This window comes from Penicillium malachiteum (assembly GCF_028827825.1).
Source record: "Penicillium malachiteum strain IBT 17515 chromosome Unknown utg000002l:1.0-8849297.0:1.0-8852440.0, whole genome shotgun sequence".
Lineage (NCBI taxonomy): Eukaryota > Fungi > Ascomycota > Eurotiomycetes > Eurotiales > Aspergillaceae > Penicillium > Penicillium malachiteum.
The window spans coordinates 6,979,511-7,000,824 of record NW_026643095.1 but is presented as its reverse complement, the minus strand read 5'-3'; the positions used below and the strand labels follow the sequence as shown (position 1 = coordinate 7,000,824).

At 46.9% G+C, this 21,314-nt stretch overlaps 10 protein-coding genes across 10 annotated transcripts; 7 read left to right on the top strand and 3 right to left on the bottom strand.

The window, feature by feature from the left end:
- Positions 1 to 258: 258 nt before the first annotated feature.
- On the top strand, positions 259 to 963 carry N7483_005588 (oxidoreductase-like domain-containing protein; the record flags this gene model as incomplete). The annotated part of the gene is made up of 1 exon (XM_057089025.1): positions 259 to 963. One exon carries the CDS (start codon positions 259 to 261, stop codon positions 961 to 963), a length of 705 nt encoding a protein of 234 aa, XP_056948854.1.
- A 652-nt stretch (positions 964 to 1,615) lies between these two features.
- On the top strand, positions 1,616 to 2,272 carry N7483_005587 (uncharacterized protein; the record flags this gene model as incomplete). The annotated part of the gene is made up of 1 exon (XM_057089024.1): positions 1,616 to 2,272. One exon carries the CDS (start codon positions 1,616 to 1,618, stop codon positions 2,270 to 2,272), a length of 657 nt encoding a protein of 218 aa, XP_056948853.1.
- A 959-nt stretch (positions 2,273 to 3,231) lies between these two features.
- On the top strand, positions 3,232 to 5,748 carry N7483_005586 (uncharacterized protein; the record flags this gene model as incomplete). Its single annotated transcript, XM_057089023.1, has 1 exon — positions 3,232 to 5,748. One exon carries the CDS (start codon positions 3,232 to 3,234, stop codon positions 5,746 to 5,748), a length of 2,517 nt encoding a protein of 838 aa, XP_056948852.1.
- A 91-nt stretch (positions 5,749 to 5,839) lies between these two features.
- N7483_005585 (uncharacterized protein) lies at positions 5,840 to 6,076 on the top strand (the record flags this gene model as incomplete). Its single annotated transcript, XM_057089022.1, has 1 exon — positions 5,840 to 6,076. The coding sequence occupies one exon, from the start codon at positions 5,840 to 5,842 to the stop codon at positions 6,074 to 6,076; it is 237 nt and encodes a 78-aa protein (XP_056948851.1).
- Positions 6,077 to 6,524: 448 nt separating this feature from the next.
- On the top strand, positions 6,525 to 7,168 carry N7483_005584 (DUF3245 domain-containing protein; the record flags this gene model as incomplete). The annotated part of the gene is made up of 2 exons (XM_057089021.1): positions 6,525 to 6,658; positions 6,724 to 7,168. The coding sequence occupies 2 exons, from the start codon at positions 6,525 to 6,527 to the stop codon at positions 7,166 to 7,168; spliced, it is 579 nt and encodes a 192-aa protein (XP_056948850.1).
- Positions 7,169 to 7,904: 736 nt separating this feature from the next.
- On the bottom strand, positions 7,905 to 9,885 carry N7483_005583 (heat shock factor family protein; the record flags this gene model as incomplete). Its single annotated transcript, XM_057089020.1, has 6 exons — positions 7,905 to 8,683; positions 8,738 to 8,807; positions 8,871 to 9,214; positions 9,276 to 9,343; positions 9,410 to 9,508; positions 9,575 to 9,885. 6 exons carry the CDS (start codon positions 9,883 to 9,885, stop codon positions 7,905 to 7,907), a joined length of 1,671 nt encoding a protein of 556 aa, XP_056948849.1.
- A 1,054-nt stretch (positions 9,886 to 10,939) lies between these two features.
- Positions 10,940 to 12,067, top strand: N7483_005582 (F-box domain protein; the record flags this gene model as incomplete). Its single annotated transcript, XM_057089019.1, has 1 exon — positions 10,940 to 12,067. The coding sequence occupies one exon, from the start codon at positions 10,940 to 10,942 to the stop codon at positions 12,065 to 12,067; it is 1,128 nt and encodes a 375-aa protein (XP_056948848.1).
- Positions 12,068 to 12,400: 333 nt separating this feature from the next.
- N7483_005581 (Short-chain dehydrogenase/reductase SDR) lies at positions 12,401 to 15,634 on the bottom strand (the record flags this gene model as incomplete). The annotated part of the gene is made up of 12 exons (XM_057089018.1): positions 12,401 to 12,535; positions 12,600 to 13,485; positions 13,555 to 13,654; positions 13,751 to 13,823; positions 13,900 to 13,983; positions 14,090 to 14,376; positions 14,502 to 14,824; positions 14,892 to 14,986; positions 15,050 to 15,201; positions 15,254 to 15,261; positions 15,318 to 15,542; positions 15,600 to 15,634. 12 exons carry the CDS (start codon positions 15,632 to 15,634, stop codon positions 12,401 to 12,403), a joined length of 2,403 nt encoding a protein of 800 aa, XP_056948847.1.
- Positions 15,635 to 16,476: 842 nt separating this feature from the next.
- N7483_005580 (tellurite-resistance/dicarboxylate transporter family protein) lies at positions 16,477 to 18,079 on the top strand (the record flags this gene model as incomplete). The annotated part of the gene is made up of 4 exons (XM_057089017.1): positions 16,477 to 16,846; positions 16,898 to 17,213; positions 17,267 to 17,677; positions 17,731 to 18,079. Coding segments are annotated over 4 exons (1,446 nt in total), but the record flags the coding sequence as incomplete, so codon positions are not given.
- A 431-nt stretch (positions 18,080 to 18,510) lies between these two features.
- Positions 18,511 to 20,799, bottom strand: N7483_005579 (uncharacterized protein; the record flags this gene model as incomplete). Its single annotated transcript, XM_057089016.1, has 5 exons — positions 18,511 to 18,591; positions 18,643 to 19,826; positions 19,880 to 20,014; positions 20,071 to 20,325; positions 20,379 to 20,799. 5 exons carry the CDS (start codon positions 20,797 to 20,799, stop codon positions 18,511 to 18,513), a joined length of 2,076 nt encoding a protein of 691 aa, XP_056948845.1.
- Positions 20,800 to 21,314: the final 515 nt, after the last annotated feature.

Genomic DNA, 21,314 nt, shown 5'->3' with positions numbered 1-21,314 from the left:
TGTTTAAGATCTACTCGAAATCGCGCTGCACTCGCGGGGAGCATAAACAACCATGTTTGTATTGTTTGCATCTATGACCTAATCGTTCTGCCGCGCCTGTAGCCGCCTCCGCCGCTTTTGAACCTTGGAAGTTGGAGAATCCAAGATTCCTTTTAGGTACTGCGCCAGTTTACGATGGAGTGCCTCACGGTGGGAAGGCAATCTTTCCGGCGGGTGAAATTATTCTCTACTCCTTTCTATTATCAGTCTATTCATTCTATGACCCCGAACCGACAATGTGCGTTGGCCTTGTCCTCTCGGCGCATGACGCATAGTCAATCGTCAAACCATAACCGTGGTTCCTTGGAAGATACCGACAATTCTCAAGCCTATCCTTTATCTGGTTACTATGCCTTGATCTTGAATTCCCCATATCACAGCCGTGCGAAAACTGCACGCCCAACTACACCTCCACCCGAGGTAAAGCCAGCTCCGACAAACTTATATGAAGCACAAACACCCCAAGAAAAAATGGCAATTGTTTTTGGCACTCGCCTTGCTGGTCCTGGCCGCGAGTCTCGTTACAATCCCGGCGAAATTCCACCAGAATCCGAATGGAAAACTATCAACGGAGTGCCTATCCCACCCCGCCCAGAGGAACCCGAGAACTGCTGTATGAGCGGTTGTGTACATTGCGTTTGGGATGACTTTCGAGACGAAATGGAAGAATGGGCAGGTCGAGTCGCACAAGCCAAAGCCAAAGGTGGCTCTGAGAAGGAAACTCGGGACATGCGCACTGCGCCTCGTGCCAAGGTTGATTCCGCTAGTCTCAGCTTGGATGAAGATGGAGGTGGCAGCGAAGCTAATTGGCCTGCTCCGAATCAAGATGAGGAATTATTCGCCAATATCCCAGTTGGAATTCGAGAGTTCATGAAGATCGAGAAGAAACTTCGGGATCAAAAGGAGGCTCAGGCTTCGGCTTAAAATCATCTGTCTTCTTGAGGTTTTTACTTCAAGTTGTTCCTTTGTTCAGTTCTCCCTCAATATGATACCCTGCGTCATAGGAGCTTGGAGACCTACTGGTCAACTGGTATTATGTTTGATATTGGGGACAAGCGTTGCACAGACACATACTAGATATGTACATTAAGACTAGACCTTGTATATAGAGATCACTACGACGTTATGATTGTTCAAATTTTCCTCTTCTCAGACTAATACTAGTACATAGCACTGTATTCTATTTCTGATTGCATATGTAGTAGCACTTGAGTAGATCTTAAAATAAATCATATTAGTTACTAGTAGAGATTAGTAGAGATTGAGTTGCCTGCAAACATTTGAATGTCCACACGTGAGCACTGGACATCTGGAGTGTGAGTGTGGATCAGATGTTGGAGTGGATACATGCCAAGCCATCCGGGCCTAAGCATCGCCGCAATTTCATCCCGACCTTTTTGATCTTTGACTTCCAGAGCTTAGAGCCGCGTGCTTCAAGCCTCCAATCGTGTTCATTACGCTCATTTAGTTAGGCTGCTTCGATTTCAACTTGTTCAAACGGACTCGACTCACCCAATCGATCTAGTCGCAATGCACGCCGCTTGCTATTTTTCGAACTCCTCGTGAACAGATACTCATGGCAACCAAGGCCAACGCATGCAATAGCATGCGGAATTTTACCCTGGCTCTGGGCTCACGTCGAGCAGACTACTTTGGTCATGTTATCACTCGAGGGCTCCGACAGCCCAGATTACGTCCGTCGTCGCCCCAACAGACTTTCGCAACGCCAACTTCACGACCGTTTACTTCGTCCTCTCGTCCGGTGATATTGTCCAAAGGGACTGGGAAAGATAATTATAAGACTCAATTGCACGATGGATCCAAAAAAGCGACCCTGTCTACCATGAGATGTCATCGACCCGCGAAGGCCTCTTTGCATACTTCGGCACCGACACATAACGGTTCGGCTGCAGTGACTTCGCAAAGTGATGAAAGTCTTTCTGAAGTCAATTCATCGCTTCCCCCAAGTCCAAAGCCTAAGCAAGAATTTATTAAGAAGGCATCTATGAAGATGCAAGCCATGTGTGCATGGCTTGACGTGAAGACAGAATTAGGACACATTCAGTTTGCGTCTGCATCGACTGTTTCACGTACCGTCCCGGGTTCATGGTTTGATTATGAGCTCTATAATCCCGCTACGGAGAAACTGTGGAAATATTCTGCATGGAGTAAGCACACAACCGTATGCTTTCTTCCCTTTCTCTCTCTGTGTATCAACATTATCGAGGCATAAATCTGACCGGCTATCACATAGTTAAGCGCAAAAAAACGAGCTATTGCCCCCTTAATTCCTCAATTGCAGCAGATTTCTGACTGGAATAATCATTTGACTGCTAGTCATACCCCTCTACGAGCACGCGCAAGATTTTTGGAGATGATGATTACTGATCGTTTGATCCTCCGATTCTCGCTTCTTGAGCAAAAAGCCGTGCTCCGGGTACCAGGCACGGAGAAGGTTTTCAGTGTTAGCCTTGATCAGCAACTAAATTGGGTTTGTTTAATCATTAACCATCAAACTTTACAATTATGACTTTAAATTTTAATGGCTCTCCTTCACAGAAATCACTCGAGAAAAACCCAGAACTGTTGGTAAACACAATCTCAGTGTTAATTGAAGAGATGCAAAAGGACGGGATCTGGGAAGATCTTGTGAAAGTCCCCTTTCAACAATCAAACCAGAATTCGACCCTACAACCATTCTTGGAAAAAACGCCTCCGGGGGCTCGGGATGGCAATATGAACATGTCGCAGAAATCGATAAACAAGTTGTTTGAAGAATATGTTGTCCAACATGGGGATGTCGAATTGTACGAGAGCATAAAGAGCTTGGTTCAACTTAACACCAAAACTCACTTTGATGCTCAAGGATTACGAGTCTGCCGTGCTATCTACAATGAGGGGCTCTACGACATGAGAGAGGCCAGTATAACAGTCGATCCTGCTGAGCCGATTTCAGGGGTAGGTTGCTTTCTTCCTCAATTCAATCGAGTTAGTGTCGTCGCCTCAGTTTCTAACGTTGTGTTATAACAGGCTCAGCTCCAAACCAGGGCTATGAAGCTTCTGATCTCAAAGCTGGAATGCACTAACCTCTTGTCTCAATTGAGGTCGCTCAAACAAAACACCTTCGAGCTTTCACTAGACGATGATTTCGTGTGGGGACTTCAAGAAAGAAGAGATAGATTGTCTCGCGCGATGCGCACTGCTAGTTTCTTACCAATCACACGCTCCCAGGAGAAGAAATCTCTAGCTTCTGGTCCTGATCGTCGTGAAGTGCGGAGATCTGGAGAGTTAGCTCGTTCCTTGGATAAGCGACTTACTTCGCAGCATCCGAAAACCTGTGCTATCTTGTCTGATAGGGCTCAACTACCCGTATCTCGAAAGCGAGAAGAAATCTTAAGGATGATCGAACAACATCCATACAGTATTCTTTCTGCTGAGACTGGATCAGGAAAGTCTACCCAGATTCCTCAAATGATCTTAGAAGAAGCAATTCGCGGCGGGAGTGGAGGAGAATGCAACGTTCTTTGTATTCAGCCCCGACGAATTGCTGCGCAAATGCTAGGAAAGCGAGTGGCTGATGAAAGAGAGGAGCCTATTGGGGAGACTGTCGGATACGCGACCCGATTTGACAAGATATGGCCTGATAGGAATGGCAGTATCACATATTGTACTACTGGTCTCGCGTTGAAGATGTTCCAAAATGATGGCGATTCGCTTAGAAGGTATACTCATATTATTCTTGACGAAGTTCATGTACGAGATGTCAACATTGATTTCATGATGTTGCTTTTAAAGCGCCATGTTGATCAATGTCAGTCACTCTCTACTCCCGCGCCGCGAGTTGTAATAATGAGTGCAACCTTGGATCTGGATCTTTTTACATCCTACTTTCACAGTGTTGGTCCAGATGGGACTTCCATTCCTGCACCGTCCATAACTATCCCTGGTCGTCAGCATCAGGTAAATGAACACTTCCTCGACGACATCCTCGATGACCTGGCGACTACGCTTGAGCCCAAATTTCTGACCACGCTTCTGGGGGCAAAGGACACATTGCCTTTCTTGGAGAGACATTATGCCAAATTTGGTGAGCACGACACGTCTAAGGAACTTGAATTAACGAAGGATCCTGCCACACCAGCTTCAGCTGCCTTGGAAGAGGATCCATTTATGCCCTATGGCATTATTTCTGCGCTGATAGTCCATATTCTGAGCACTACTGAGTCGGGCTCTATATTGATCTTCCTTCCTGGTCTTCAGGCCATCGACAAGTTGCACGATGAAATTCCTTGCCTCGCAAGCAGACCCGAGTGTGGGATTGATTTTTCAAATGCAAGCAAGCTTCGAGTCTTGAAGTTGCATGCTGGCCTCCCTAAAGAAATGGCTAAGCTCTCGGAATCTTTCCCGGGAGGTTGTCGACGGATTCTCCTCTCCACGGATGTGGCCGAGGCTTCGGTCACTCTCCCAGATGTGAAATTTGTGATTGATACTGGCAGGGTGAAGCAGATTTTCCATAACTCTGCAACGCATTCTCGTCAATTGGTCACGTCTTGGATCAGCCGTTCCAACGCAACCCAGCGGGCCGGCCGAGCTGGTAGAGTCCAGAACGGAGAATACTACTTTCTGGGAACAAAGAAGTGCTACGATAGTCTTCGAATTTCGAGATCTCCTGCGATCCAGCGAGAGGACCTGCATAGCATCTGTCTCCAGGCAAAGGATATCGCGCCTGATGTTCCCGTTCTTGAGATGCTCCAGCAGGCCATTGAGCCTCCTGATACTGTCAAGGTTCTTGGTACCCTCGAGTCTTTGAAAGTTTTGAAGGCATTGGATGAAGATGAACGCATTACTGACCTTGGTGTGATTCTCGGCGGCCTCGGGCTAACCCCGCACGCTGCAAAGTTGGTCATTCTGGGTGTGCTGTTTCGATGCTTGAACCCGATGATTATTCTAGCAGTAAGAATGGATGGTGAGAGTCTGTTCCGATGGCCCAAGGAGTCGCAGGATGTCGCAGAAATTCGCAAGCGCCGCGAACGCTTTGCCCAAGGATCCCACAGTGACCATATCGCCGAGGTCAATGCCTTCAATGCTCTTCGGCAGAAGGTCGAAGAAGGTTTAGCTGAGGAGTTTGCCCTCTCCAACCATCTCGAGCTGCCAGTCTTTTTTCAGAACATGCAAAATAGTCGTCTGATTATGCGATGGCTTTCGAACGCACGCTATATTGCAGGAACTTCAAGATTTGAAAATAAGCAATTTGGTCACGACGTGCTCAACACGCATTCGCACGATGTCTCACTTATCAAAGCTTTGGTCACCCACACCCTATCGTCGAGATTTGCAATTCGAACCAGAAAAGCGACATGCTCTACCAAGACCGAAAAACTCGCCATTATAGAAAGTACCAGCGCTGCCGCCAGACTTCGTAGCGGTTTAATACAGGAGTCGCTTACATACACTGGAAAGGTTCAAATCGGGGATCTAATCAACATATTAAACGTCTCTCCAACCAGCCCTATAGTCCCATGTTTATTGGGAGACAAGCTGATCCAGAATGGAGAGGTCCTTCGATTCGGCTCTTGGTTACCTGTGCTAGTCAAACCCGAAAGTGCCTTCACCGAAGACGAGACCGCGCAGACACTGATCGACTATCATCAAAGCATTGCCCTGGTGAGCAATACCTGCCCTGTCAATTCCATATCCGTTCAATACTAATACTGAATCTTTCTTCTAGGCTTTTGCTGCCACGTTTAGAGTCATGAGAGAGCGGATGTGGCGACGAGTTGAAGGAGAACGTTCGGATCACATGCCCCTTGGTACGTCTTTGATCAGAAATTTGCGAGGAGCCGTCCTCCATGTAGTATCACTCCAGGAAGCTTGGGAAGCGGAACGTACCCTCAAGTTGATGTCTGTGAAGTGGAAAACAAAAGGCCCGGATCTAGACCAAGATCAAGACGAAGACGAAGATCAAGCCCTGGCCCAAGCACTAGAACAAGGCCAAGGCCAAGATCTAGCCCCGGATCTAAAGGAAGCTTCAGACTGAGATCACGAACAAGACAAAGAGCTCTTAGTGAACGTTGAAGAGAGAGGGGAGAAAGAGCTTTCATAATTATTTGTATAACATTTGAACGGGGTTTGTATCTATTGGATTTCTTTTCTGTGTGTCAATATTCGAGCCGGTCCCTCTTCCATTGCATTGTGACTTGACATTTTTTTCATTTCTGTACAACACTTGAATTTACTCGGTACAACTAGCATCTCTGTTAGTTATCGTCTCATGTACTTCTATTCAAACGTTGTATACTACTACCTGCATCTATCCTCATTGAGAATATATTCTGCTCTCTCACCGCCTTCAAGATAACGCTTATCACAAAATTATATTGCCCACCACATCCATTCTGTTCTTTGGTCTAGAGGGAAAAATAGATTCCCAATTTTCAAAATGTCACTCTCAAAAAGCGAATCGGATATTATTCTCAATCGCGCGAATGTCGCTCTATCTCGCAGTCAGCGTCTCGTCGCATCATGGCTCCCCACAGAGCGAAGAAGAGCTAGCCAATACGAAAACCGATGAAGAGCTCCAACGCGAAGAAGATGAGATCTTTACTGCAGTTCCAGAGACGTAAGATATTCTCTTCAATCATATTCCTCTATCTTAAGTTTTTATCTCTAACATCGAGTCATCAGCCTCGGAATCGGCGCCCCTCTCCCTGAAAAAGCAGCCGACGGAAGCTGGAACCGTACAGAACTAGGCTCAAACGATAAACTACGAAAACAGTTACTTGGCAAAAACTATGATCGATTTATGAAAGCTGCTGCGGCGAATAAGGCACAGTTGAAAACTACTCCGGCGACACAGGCGACAACTTCGAATACACAAGATAATGATAGCGAGGATGATGAGGAGGGTCGGACGGCCACTATTGGACAGAAGAAGAGGAATGTTATGCCGAAGAAAGTCAAGGCTGTTGTGAACTCCGAGGATCAAGAGAAGGATGTTCAGGGTGAACAGGATGCGTCTACGCCAAATGAGGTTCCTGTGCGACAGGCTCCTTCGAAGGGGAGAAAGAAGGCTACGAGCTATTTGGATGAGCTTTTGGCTGAGCGGGCGAAGAAGAGAAAGAAGAAATAAGGATTTATGTCCAATTGGTTCATTTTTTTTCTCTTGTTCTTCATGGTTGGAACGCCATCTCCAGGGTTCACCGTGATCATTCCCTCTGATCAATTGGCATCTCACAAGATGGGCAGCTCATAAGTCGGCGCTGGGTCGCGACTCATTTCTACGGTATATTACGATATTGTCAAATTAGACCTGCGTGCCAACTCTCTCGCATGCGCACACCAAAGGCGTTCGCTGTCCATTCAATCAATATAATTAAGGAAGGACCGGGCTTAAAGTACAAAATTCATTCCAATCTTCTAGATGTCACCATGATTTTTTGTTACTCCGCCCAACCCAAGGGTATATAAAATATGCGGTAGGAATGAAGTATAAACCCCAAGTCTTCAATGACTCGGGTGCGACAGCACGACTCCGCCTGGAATATCCAAGAAATAAAAATAGAAAAAATAAGGAGAATGTTGACAAAAAGGAATTGAGAAAAAAGAGGGTGTGACAAATCGAGACATCTACAGGCACAAATAAAGAAAGAGAGAAAGAAAGAAAGAAAGGAAACAGAAAGTCTGGCGCTGCAGTCGACGTTCTCTCGGTGTAAAGGGGAATAAGAGAGAAGATCGTGCCTTGTGTGTTTCAAGTATACAGATGTTGTCAGATGGCAAAGCAGGTCTTTATAACCGTGCTGAGTAAATGGTAGGTCGTGGATATGGTATCCAATGGGAAGTTTCAGGAATTTGTATGAGGAGTTCCTCTATTCCAATCGCTTGCGCTTTCGATCTTCGCCCATTTGCAGATCCTCGTCGGGTCTTTCAATTGTATCTGCGGGATTCAATAGGGAATGAACGTTACTTGCCATGCTGGAGCGACGAGTTGCCGGTAATGAGGAGTCTTGTCGAGGGAATCTAGAGCCAGCAATAGTCCAGCCATTATCAACACTCAGCAAGGATGGTGATGGTTCGGCATTCCCTGGTGGTGTGGCATGACGGGACTGGTCTTGAAGTCGACGAGGCGCCCCCATTTCATATTGAGCAAGAACATCGCGGACTTGTTGATCACTTGAGCCTGGTACCCGGTTTGGAGATGAGGGCCAAGGTCCACTACCAGTGTTCCCTGGCGGAAAGGGAGAAGATGCTCCCGGTGGCCAGTCATGTTGTCGGATATCTGCAAATGTGTGGCGACGACCCATGTTTGGACCTGGCGGAGTCGATATAGATAAGGGTGATGGTCCGGGTTGATGTGAGGGTGCTACCTGGGGAGCCTGTGGCCGGTTATAACTAGGCGGAGCATTGGCGCCACCAATTGAACCATATCGTCGCGGTGACACCGCAAGATGCGGCGGAACGGGTGGCCGAATCATGGATTGACGCCGGCCATCATCCTGTGGCAGTTGACGAGGAGAAAGAGGCGGTCCAGATTCGACGGTTAAATTTCCAAAATACTGCTGGCGCGGCGGCATGAGACTGTCGTGGGAAGTTTCCATGGCGCGCACAGTTTCCAGGTGCTTCTCAACTTCTCTTTGCATATTTGAGACTACAAAGCCGTTAGCGAGAAAGAATCACCTTTGGAAGAAGGATGATGTCCTACTTTCACGGTATAGAGGGTTTTCCCTGTCAGGAACCACAACTTGGAGGAAGCGAGAGATAGAATGAGTCCACTGGAAATACCAACCGGGTTAGCTCATGTGAGTTCGTCGCAAACAAAAAATACCCGGACTTACGTGATAGCATTTGGCTAAGCCCTCGGCCATGCTTTGGCATTTCGAGTTGAGGGCCATATTTCCTTCTTCAGCCCGGGATAGCCGATTGTGCATATCATATAACGAGTGCTCGAGGTTCATCAACCTAGCTTCAGTGGCGTCGGAAACAGGCTCTGCTGGGGTTCCTGGTTGTGACGCAGCAGCTTTGTGACTAGGGAACGAGTCGCGATGGATCAATGCATGTCGGGATGGTCGTCGTTTGATTTCTCGCAGACCAACGAGGTCGCCTCGTTTGAAATTCCCATTCCCATGTTTGAACTCCCACAACGCAGAATCAGGGGACCCAGTATGAAATACATCGCTCACTAAAAACGAAGTCCTGAGTTAATTATGATTTTAGTGTAGTAGAACCAAAAAGCTTCATACCTTTGTGAAACCCATACATATTCAGTTGTCGAACAAAGGATGAGATATTAGTGTGCTTAAAGTACTGGCTTTGGGAAGGTCAGCAATTGACATCAATCAAATCAAAATGAGACCAAAGGTAACTCGAAACTTACGCTAAAACTTTGGAGAATTCTGAAGTCGGAGACATCACAAAACTGTCATTGGTGTTTGACCAAGAGATAAGGTGTTGGATGCTATTATCTTCGAGCATACTATTTTTTGGACGAAGCATTAGTCACCGGAACCTCCATCAAGCTTCAATATGAGGGGCACTGTACTTGTAGAGCTTATGAATAAAAGCAGTTTGTACCACTTTAGGTTGCTGGGCTGCAGCAGCAGCCCCAACCGCTGGGTTTGGGGGGTTACTCGTGTTCCCAGCCTCAGAACCGTTGGTATTCATTGCGCCCCGGTCGCCATCAGGGCTACTATGCACTCTCATAGCTGGCGCGGCGGATGACGGAGGTGTGATCTCCATGGGTGTGGTGGAATGATGGGCAGAGGAAGAAAGGACCGGGATGTTTCGTGTTTTGCCAGGAGCATCTGCACCGGCGAAAGTGTTCCTGGAGGGAGGATCGGCGAGACCACTCATATCGCGCGAGAAATATAAAGGGGGGGGGGCTTTTTTTTTCTTTTGTGGCGCCAGGTGTACTGAATAGGCGACGGTGAGCGATCGAGGGCGACAGGTATATAGCTGATAAAGAAGATCGGAGAGAACCCGAAGTGTTCGGGATGCAGGGAAAACGCGATTGACCGTTAGCGGGTTGCTCGTGGCGGGAGAACGTGGGGAAGTAAGCAGTTTTCGCGGAAGATCATAGAGGCGCAGATCAACACCCAAGCATTGACACTTGGACTGTCATCGCGCCCATGAATTGAAGGTCCAGTTTGATGAAAGGATTTTGAAGGTTGGAGAAAACCAGTTCACAGGGCTGCGGGGAAGAAGGGGGGGGCTGTGGGAAGCCGGAACGCGAAAGATTCTCGGGATGAATAAAAAAAACAGTGGAGAGATTTCAAGATTTCAAATAACAATCTAGATTAAAAGATCGATAAAATGAAAAGGTTGAACTCTCAATGAAGAGGTTTAAAGGGTGGAGAAAAAGAGAAAAAGGGGGGGGGGGAAGTTTCTTAGTTAAAGAGGAATGAGACTTTTTTTTCCTTTGCTCCTGCTCCACACCATACTTCTGTCACCTGTGTGTACTTTCTTGTGTATCTTCTTACTACTCTCATCTTACTATCTTCCAAAGTTCATATCTCCATTTCAAATCACCAGAAAAAAAAATATTAATCAACTTGAAGCTGGAATGGACCCAGAGGCTCAGTCCTTATTGACTCAATTCAATGCTTTATCTCCATTGAGTCGGCATGCCGTGTATTTATTTGCCCTGGAGACTTGATCCTGAACCCTGCACGTTTATATGCATCTACTGATCGTCAAATCCTGCAGATACCATGGAATCCTAGATCAGCTGCGCCGCGGAGAATGGCGGGAGGTAAAAGTACGCGCCGATTCCCTTACTTTTCAATGTGATGTATTGGGAAATCTACCACTAGAAGTGATAGCACTGGTGGCCGAGCATTTGAATCTAGCCGATCTGGTGCGTCTGCAGAGAGTGTCTCGGAGATGGTTCCAGGTTCTTTCATCGTCCATGGTACAAAATGCCGCCATACGAGCTACTTTAGCTTGTGAGATCTCAAATTTAAATCCCAAAGAAATCATCCATCAGCGACTACGACTGGAGCGTGGACACCCAGCGACGATTCATCGCTTGGATTCCCCCTTAACACCAGAGCATGATACCTTTGGCAGGCTTCGAAGCATGGGATATGCTCATGGCATCTATGCATACATCACCGGAGATGATGGCCGAACTTCAATCACACTAACAAACTTGAAAACCCACGAAAGCATCCGCTTGACAACTGAGAACCGGGAACAGCTCACCGAGCTGCGAGTGTCTAAGCTGCTGATCGCTGCCGTCTCCACGCGGGGTTATTGCCACATCTGGGATCTACGTACCCAAGAACATCGAGAGTTTCGACTATCTTCTCTAAATTTTACACATTTCTTGATTCACGGACATAAGGTGGTTATCGGTTACCGTGCCTATTTGATTCACTGGGGATGGGATTCAGGCATCGCTCGTACCATTCCAGTCAAAACTCGAGCCGTTCTGGTAGCTCTTCACCCGACAGAAGACCAGTTCACCATCCTTCGCGTAGGTGAAGAAGTCTACTATGGCAGTTCAACGGTTATTGCAGGCAAGAACTGCCAGATGTATGCAGAGCAGTATGTTCTCGACGACTCCAACCAATTCCACTGCCAGGAATCACAAGATCAAAGATTCCCCTTTGTCGACTCCGAGGAACTCTATGATGCCCACGAGGCACAGGAGATCTATGAAGGTCAAAGCAGTACCCTAATATCCAAAAAGGGCAACGAGCTTCATGGTCACAGGATGTCATTGTATTTCTCCCTGGAAGGCAACCAGGTCATCACTCATACTTTGCCCCCTCTGCTCCCAATAACCAACGTGGTATGCATGGGACCAAACGTGACCTATGCTGCTATCAAGGACGTTGATATTATGATGATTTTCAACACCACATACAAGAAACCTCCAAATCCTTCATCCAAGATTATGAGGGAGTGTCATCATGCGGTTCTAGGAGACACGCCAGCCTACAAATGCTGCTGGTTATTTGGAGATAGCGAATTCCTAGTTATGGCTAATTTGCAGCAAGTAGAAATCTGGCGCTTCTCCAATCCTCACTGAGAGCCCTTGTCAGACGGTGACCTTGAGTGACCAGCAGTCCGGTTTTTATTCTCCATCATTACTTTATCAACTACATACACACTCTACATACACTTAATGGAAAAACATCTCATACGATTGAAATCTCAGATTCCCTTCCGATTAGGAAATGATAAATAAAGAAAAAAGGGTCATAGAAACACTCAAGAATACAGTGACAAAAGAAAAAGTAAATGACACAGGAACGAGCAGCATAGCTTCACGGGGGGTAATTCTCTAATAAAGCGTAACTACGAGCTCGCGGGCTCTCAAATGCATGCCCTCATCTATTTGAGTTCAAATTTATAACATCGCTTAGATGCCCAGAGTGAACTCAACACCAACGTCGATCTCGCGGGCCATCTTGACGACCTTGGAGAACTGGACGGACTTCTCAGCGGCGGTCTGGAGGTCCTCAATGGAGAAAATCTTAAGACCAGACTCGTTGATCTGAAGAGAGAAAAGAGGGTTAGTGACAAATTAATAATAGAAATATTGGGAAGTTCAATCATACCAGCTTGTGAGCCTGCTCCATGTTAGTACCCTGGAGACGGGCAATGATGGGGGTGCGCAGGCCCATCTCGTTAACAACGTTGATCAGACCCTGAGCGATAGCGTCACAGCGGACAATACCACCGAAGATGTTGACGAAGACAGCAGAGACCTTGGGGTCGCTGGTGATCAGCTCGAAAGCGCTCTTGATAGCAGCGGGGGTAGCACCACCACCGACGTCAAGGAAGTTAGCGGGGCTACCGCCGTTCAGCTTGATGATATCCATGGTAGCCATGGCAAGACCGGCACCGTTGACCAGGCAGCCAATGTCACCATCCAGCTTGATGAAGTTCAGGCCGTGCTCAGCAGCCTTGACCTCATCAGCATCCTCCTGGGAGTGATCGCGCCACGAGAAGACCTCCTTCTGACGGAACTCGGCGTTGTCATCGAAGCCGAGCTTGGCGTCCATAGCCATAACCTGGTGGTCGGAGGTCTCGGACAGGGGGTTGATCTCGAGCTGGGTAGCATCCTTCTCCATGAAGACACGGTAGAGGTTCTGGATGGTGGTCTTGGCCTCCTCAATGCACTGCTCGGAGAAACCAAGGTCGGTGGCAATGGTGCGGGCAATGTCGTCAGTGACACCAGCGTGGATGTCGATGGGGGTGGTGATGATAGCATCGGGGTTCTCCTTGGCGACGGTCTCGATATCCATACCACCCTGCGAAGAGGCGACAATGACGGGGCTCTGGGTAGCACGGTCCATCAGAATGGCGAGGTAGAACTCACGGCGGGCGAACTTGCGCTCGCAAATGTAGACGGAGTTGCAGTCGCGACCGGCGGCACCAGTCTGCTTGGTGATGAGCTTCTCACCGATCATCTGTCCGGCGAACATCTTGGCCTCGGTAGGACTGAGATGAGAATTGTTAGTTAATTTTGACATTCCTCCATTCCTCTCAAAAATCAACCTCTATACTTACGAGTAAATCACACGGACACCACCCTTGAGACCGTTGGTGAAGTGACCCTTACCACGACCACCGGCAAGAACCTGAGCCTTGATAACCATGTCATCGTTACCTGTGAATTAACACGGTTAGCAGGGCGCAACCAAGGGATAGCCCGGGGGCCATGCGTGAAAACGTGAATGGGAGAAAAAGAAAAGGATAAATATACCGATAGACTTAGCGACAGCCTCAGCCTCCTCAGGAGTGTGAGCGACCTCACCCTTAGGCACACCAACACCGTACTATATCTTGTTATCAGCAAACCGATCGGACTTCAATAGAGTCTCTGCGACCGAAGGGCGATGCAGTATAACATACCTGCTTCAGGAGGCGCGCGGACAGGTACTCGTGAATAGACAGGTTACGCTTCTGCTGAGCCAGACGGGACTGGAATGAGGACTCCTAAATTTGATTGAAAACGTCAGTGTCTCTTTTTTTTCACCCTTGATACATCTTGACAGAGAAACCGAGCCACGGGCCGATATCACGGCAGTCGCGAAGAACTTACAGTCGCAGCCCGAAGGGCGGCAGCAATGGGACGACCGCGAGCGAGCTTGAACATTATGGCGAGAAAAGGAAGAAAGAGAGGGGAGAGGGGAGAATATAGATATGATGAGCCCTTTGGGAGGGAGTTTAGAGAAGGAGAGATATCGGGAACTCGGGGAGAAAGCTGTTTCTTCTTTTTCTCGGAATGACATTGCAGTCGCGGTAAAACCGGGTGTTGCAGCCAACCAGCTCCCGTCCCTGGCTGACTCAGCTCAAGCCTCGGGGAGACGCGAATATCACGGAACTTGACTTCACATCATGAATTACTATGAATATCATGAAGAACTATGAAGATATTGATTAATTTCGATCTATGGGGCTCATCTATGACTTATAGTTCCCAGGCTTGATCTTTCCCAACTTGAACATCCTACTCAATACCCATCCGATGGTTCCATTCCACGCCCAACCTCCCGAGACCAACCAGATCAACCAGCTAGCATGACCTTCCCAGATCCACAGCTTTCGTCCTTGCGCCCATGGCCATAGCCACCGCCATGGTGCAGATCCATATAACACTTGAGCTACGACGCTCTTAGCGTACGCATCATGGGGCGTGGAATTATGCTGGCTGTGAATGACCCGCTGTTCATACTCTGCCTCGATGTCCCGATAAAGGGAATCTGGCTTCAAGTGACGCTCAGTGCGTGCAATTCGCGATTGTACTCCACCAGTTACAACAGTGGTAACATGGACGCTTCTTGAGAGTCAGTGCAAGAACTTGATAATCAAGATGTAGAAATGAGAACTGGGTTGGGACATACCCATAAGGCGCCAACTCTACTCGGAGTGTATCACTAAAAGAGTGCAGAGCTGCTTTGGATGCATTGTAGACCGATCCAAAGACGTAGGGCATTATCTGGATTGGTTAGCCATACTTGTCTTTTGGGTTCAAGGGGTTGATCGATAAGGAACTACATACTCCAGCAATTGATCCAATCTGGACAATGGTCCCCTTGGCCTTGATTAGCAATGGCACAAAAGTTTGACACATTGTAATGACAGCGAAGAGGTTGGTCTCGAAAGTCTGACGGATTTCGTGGAGTTCAGCCTCCATGGCAGGAACCGTATAGTCTAATAGCTATTAGTCTCATGGGCATAGCTCACAGCAAGGTGAAAAGCATACTTCGGCCTCTAATACTCCATTAGCATTCATATCAAACTTAAGCGGAAACGTGCCTTCTACTCACGCATTGTTCACGAGGTAATCCAGTCCCTTATCGCCCAGCAATGCCTCGACCTGGGTTCGACACGCTTTGACACTTTCGAGGTCATCAACCACTAGACTCAGTGTGTCAATACCGAGCTCTTTCAGATCGGAGATGGTTGCCGTTTTGCGGGCCGTGGCTAGCACACGCAACCCATTGCGATGGAATTCTCGAGCCAGGGCATTTCCAATACCACCTGGAGAGCACCTTGAACATGATATTAGCTTGTAGTCTTTCAAGCTTGATCTCAACAAGGTCACTTACCCTGTTATCAGGACAGATTTGCGATTATCAGTCATCCCTAATGCGATTGAGCTTAGAGCATTCAAGCTCGTAGTGGCTAAGGGGCCTAGATTTGAGTCTTAACTGAGAAGAAGTTGCTGTACAACCTCAACCAAGCCCTTGCTGTATCACTATCTATGCCTCGGCATCACGATATTCATTAACCCTAAACCCTATTACCATTTTGAGCACTTGAGTTCACCGCAAATATCTCAGTGACTACCTAGGTACTATCCAAAAGTTTGATAGAACATGACCACATTCAGATGTAAATCGTTGGTTTGTATGCTTTGAATGCCTGGCATTGATTGCAATTCACCGCTCGGGATGTTCCAAGCTTGAAGGATCGACCACCATACAACTTGAACCATCTGAAGCCTCTCCTACGGGGAAGATGGAGCATTTAACTAACAAAAACACTGAAGCTTGTTTCTCCTCAACCCGGAATGGCAGATCTCCAGATCCACGAATTCCGAACATTCTCATAGGTTGACTCCATCCTCTATCTTCTCCATGACTATGACGTGGGGTCTGTGCCGATATCCGAGTCCACTAAACTCAATGAATTTGCCTTGGTACTTAGGCACAATGCCAAAAGCCAGAAAAGAACAGTCTGGGCGACGATCCTTGATTTTAGTCAAATTTCCTGTCGAAGACGTTAAATTCTATTCCCAGTGTTCTTCCTGCGCGCAATCATCGTATTGAAGTACTCATTCTGATAGGACTAAAGTCCCAAAGGATCATCTCCACCCTCAACGAGTCTAAATCAAGTGCTAAATCCAACATTGGAAAATCGGAAAAGCCATCAGATCAGTCTGTTTTCAGGTGTGGGGTCCCCGCTAGGGCGGCATTCATAGTCATGGCTTTTGAATACACAGTCCCCCGGTATATGAGGAGCCCTGGTGATGATGGTTATCGAACTCCAACGATAGAAGATGCCGAGCGAACCATCTCTATTCTTGGGGGTGTGGACCGCCACAGTAGTGTGGCACGCGATGTACACACGACAGCATTAGAAGCAACAATGCAAAAGACCTCATCCAGGACGACTGATAAATTTAAGAGAGAGTCCAGTCATTGTGCCGAACCCAATGGCCAACACCTCGATCGGACAATAACGGAATCATCAACAGCCCGTCTTGGCTGGAAGAAACGTATTCGTCATATCACCTGGGCATACTTTACGTTGACTATGGCTACTGGAGGGTTAGCAAATGTGTTGTATGAAGGTAAATATGAAATTGAAACTTTGATTGGCGTTGATCACTAATAATTTATAGTGCCATACCGTTTCAACGGATTAGAGATGATTGGCACCGTGATCTTCTTGATCAACATTGCACTGTACCTCTTAATCTGGTCACTTTTGATTGCAAGATTCTACTTTTACCCATATACATTCAAAGCATCCTTCCTGCACCCTACAGAATCTTTATTCATTCCCGCCTCGGTCGTCTCGTTCGGCACTATCTTGATCAATGTCTCCCAGTATGGGCCTCAAAAAGCAGGCGCGTGGCTGGAAATGGCAGTCGGTGTTTTGTTTTGGATTGACTGTATTCTCGCGGTGGTATTCTCAGCAGGAATCTATCTTATCTTGTACAGTTCACCTTATAGCGCCCTTGTTTGCATGATTGCTAACTTGGCCTCAGATGGTCGACACAGACATTCACAATAGCTCAAATGACGCCTATCTGGATTTTCCCTGCATATCCCATGCTCATCATTGGTCCCCATGCTGGTATCTTAAGTGCGAAGCTAGAGCAGTCACGGTCATTACGTATCATCGTGGGAGGGACAACTATCCAGGGAGTTGGGTTTTTGGTATCGCTGATGGTATATTCAGCCTTTATCTACCGACTCATGACTCAAAAGCTTCCCAAAGAGAATATGCGACCTGGAATGTTCGTCTCTGTTGGACCCAGCGCCTTTACAGTTGCTGGTCTAGTGAATATGGCATCTGAAGCGAAACGCTCATTTCCAGCCGACTTTATGGGCAACGGGGCGTTGGCAGCGGATGTGCTAAAAGTAATGGTTGATTTTTCCTGCTTATGGCTATGGGGGTAAGTCATTTTCCCAGACCCTTTTTTGACATAGCATCCTCTGACTTGAACAGATTGGCGATTTTCTTCTTCATAATTGCCGCCGCAGCTAACTTGTCTGCTATCGGACCAGGCAAAATGGTTTTCTCCATGACCTGGTTCTCTTACGTTTTTCCAAACACTGCACTGATCACCGGTACATTCGCAATCGGCAAGGCATTTTCTTGTGAGTCGATAAAGATCGTGGGGTGTGTGATGGTGCTTCCATTGCTATTGATGTACTTCTTTGTTTGTTATATGATGATTCGAGCCATCGTTCATCACCAGATTCTCTGGCCACAGAAGGGTGAGGATCGAGATGAAGGTGGATTCGAAATCCATCAGATCAATCCTGATGCAGAGGATACCGAGGACGTCGGGATTGTATGAAGGTCCTGACCTGTGATTACAAGACTGTTGACTCCCGTTGTAAATACCTGTCCTTATTTTGCGTTGCTCATCTCTCGAGATACCCCTGCGCACTTCTTTCTTGGCCATGATGAGGAATAGATTTCATTTAACACAATACTAGTACAACTTTAATTCTGCTCACTTCATATTGGCACAGTATCAGGCGTTATTGCCTACTAATACCACATGCATGCGCCATGACTCTCAGTGATCGCAGCTGTGATACTGTAGAAGCTGACAGTTAATTATGATATTTAAAGCTGTCCTCTATATCAATGCTTTCGTTTAAATTTTACTATCACTGGTATTAAGGGGTTTCATCGCAATATCAACAATGGCTATGCCATCAATTTCTATTCAAAGTTTCATAGCGCTCGTCTAATCTTCAAATGTTGTTATGCGAATCAATCTGTCAAATGCTTAGAAGACTGCTTGCTGATTAGATCCTCCATAATATCTCTATACCCAGCTGGTAGTGCACCGCCCTATCAAACATTAGTATGTGTATAGATCAAGTCCTCGTTCAGGAAACATACCTCATTCTTCAATAGCTCCTGTACAAGAACAAACACATTGTCTCGATCCTTCTTCGCTTGGGACTCCTCAGTTTTCTCTGTGGCTTCATCATCCAACTTCTCACTGAGTGTCTTCTGGAGCAGCTCCGAGACTTCCTCGTTTTGGAGGCAATCCGCAATTGCCGCACAGCCAGATTTGTTATTTGCCATCAGAGCTAATGCGAACCATCCTTCACTTCGAACAACTGGCCACTGAGACTGCGTAATCATTGCACCAACTGGACGAGCAACACCCTCATGCAAGCCATAAAAAGTGTCCAGTAAAGAGGTTGCTTGTTCGTCTCCATCACGGACCTTAGGAGTGAGAGTCCGACAAATGGAAGCCACGGTACGTCCAATCTCTGTCTTGATGGGTGCGGAATCTGTCGCCTCGAAGAGTGCAAGTAATAAGGACAGATACGTGCGTCGATTGGCGGGAGAATCAACATCGTCCGAGAGTGGAGCCAACAGTCTTGAGATATTCTCTATAGAAGAGATGATGACTTGACGTGCGATGGTTGCAGCGGAGAACTGTACCTGTGGGACAGATTCAAAAGCCCATAGTTTCGAGACGGCGGGAATGATCTCTGCCTCGGCTAAATAAGAACGATTGTCGCCAGCGATTGCCAGGTTCTTCAAGAATCCCAGAGCGGAATGTAGGACGGCGCCTCGAGCATCGCTTTGAAGCACAGCAATCAGCTCTTCGTGAATTTTCAAATCCCGAATCATTGCCTCGCAGACCTCGTCAGATCGAGCCAGGTTACCCAACATCACACAAGCGCAAATTTGGAGTTGATCTTCCTTAGCGCGAATCCACGATTTGAGAGTCTGTGAAAGAGTAGATTCCAGGGGATAATTTTCTGCAAATAGGGAAGATGCAGAGACCTCGGCCAATGCCTGGTTGATTTTGAGACGTGATTGAGCCAGGGACTGAACGTCTTCTTGAGAAGAAGGATCAAATTCGATAGAAAATGACTGGTTCAGAACAGACAGTAGAGTCTCCACCATTTTGTGCGCAATGCAGGCATTTTGAAACTGTTCTTTCTCCATGTACGCAGAAAGAGAATTCGTGAGAGACGTAAAATGCTCCAACTCGATACTTTCGTCCAATGCAAGTTCCATAAGAAGGAGGATAGTACCATCGGGTGAGTTCTCAACGCCTTGTGCTATTACTCCGGATCAGTTGCTTGCCTTGGTGTTCATCATCGGGTGCCCATACCTTGCTCAGAAGCTAACTCGACTAGATCATATGAGAAGCTAAGCAAAGCCTCATTATCACCAACAGCTCGATCTTTCAGAAGTCGCAAAATGATATACGCTGTTCGGTTCTCGGCTATTTGAGCATGCGCCGGTTCTAAATCTCTGTCAGTACCAATTGTGCGTTGGTAAACAAGATAAAGCCAGCCTTACCGTAGTCCATACAAATATTATAGATCACAGGGATCGCCACCTTGATCAAATCAGGATTGAGAAAGTGCCTAATTATGGCAAGAGTATAATTTCCCTTGACAACAATAGCCCTGTTCTCATCAGTGTCCGCACAGGAGTTACCGACCAAGCGCAAGGAGTGAAGCAACAATCCCGTTTCGATATCCAGCTTCGATGAAATGACATTCAAGAAGAATTCAAGAATTCCAGACTCTCCAAACGGAACTCTCCATGATTCTACCCATTTGTCAGTTTGACAATTAATGTGAATAGTTCTGTCCCACACTTACGCTCTCGGCTTCCATTGGCCAGAATTTCAGCCGCTTGGCTCATGAACGGAGAATTGCATGACCAGAGTTGATGCAGTGTATTGAGCACACTCTCTAGGGATTTTGCATCACGTTTGCCCAGACGTGCCTCTCCCTCTGCTTGTTCTAGGGAAGCATGCAATGCCTTCAGATCGAAGTTGGTTCCCGCGACAGACGGCTCCCCGGCATTTTCAATGATATGTTTCAAAGCACGGAACATGGTCTCTTGCTCTTCCGATCCTGTTTTGGCAGTGTTTCTTGACTCAAGTGAGCTCAGTATATCAGGTTGGCCTGATAGGACTTTATCCACTGATGGCAAGTCGAGAACCGATACAGGAACTGGCGATTGGCTCGCCTCCTGTGCGGCATCATGGGTCGCATTTATACCTCCAAGAGAGGCCATTGTTGTAACTGTCTTCTATTCTAGGCTGGTCAGAGCCTCGATTGTTGCCTTGAATAGTTGAATCCGTTAAACCGAGAAGAATAGGCACCGCATCGATGTGGAGACTGATGCCTGAGGTGAAATCAGGCATCTGCGGGATGTGTACCCCATTGTACACTTATATTGCGTTGAAAGAGTTTGAAGCCACCTATAGACCGCTTTCCTTTCCGCTTGCCTTAATAAGTTAGCGCCAAATATGCAAAGCTAAAATAATAAGGATAAATTGAGTTATGTCAGCGGAAAAGTAGCGGCATAATGAAAGCGGTCTCTATTGGGTTTCAAACTTGTTAAGCAACATTGTACACGGTAGATAACAAGGACTCGATCATTGATATGCTCCATTGCTGGTTTGTGTTATTCTTCAAACAGAAAATAATGAAATAAAAGGAAAATTAAAGGTTACCAGAATAAACTTTTTTTTTTTCGTCGTAATTCACATTTAAATTCACATTAAGCATATCATTCTTAATATAACA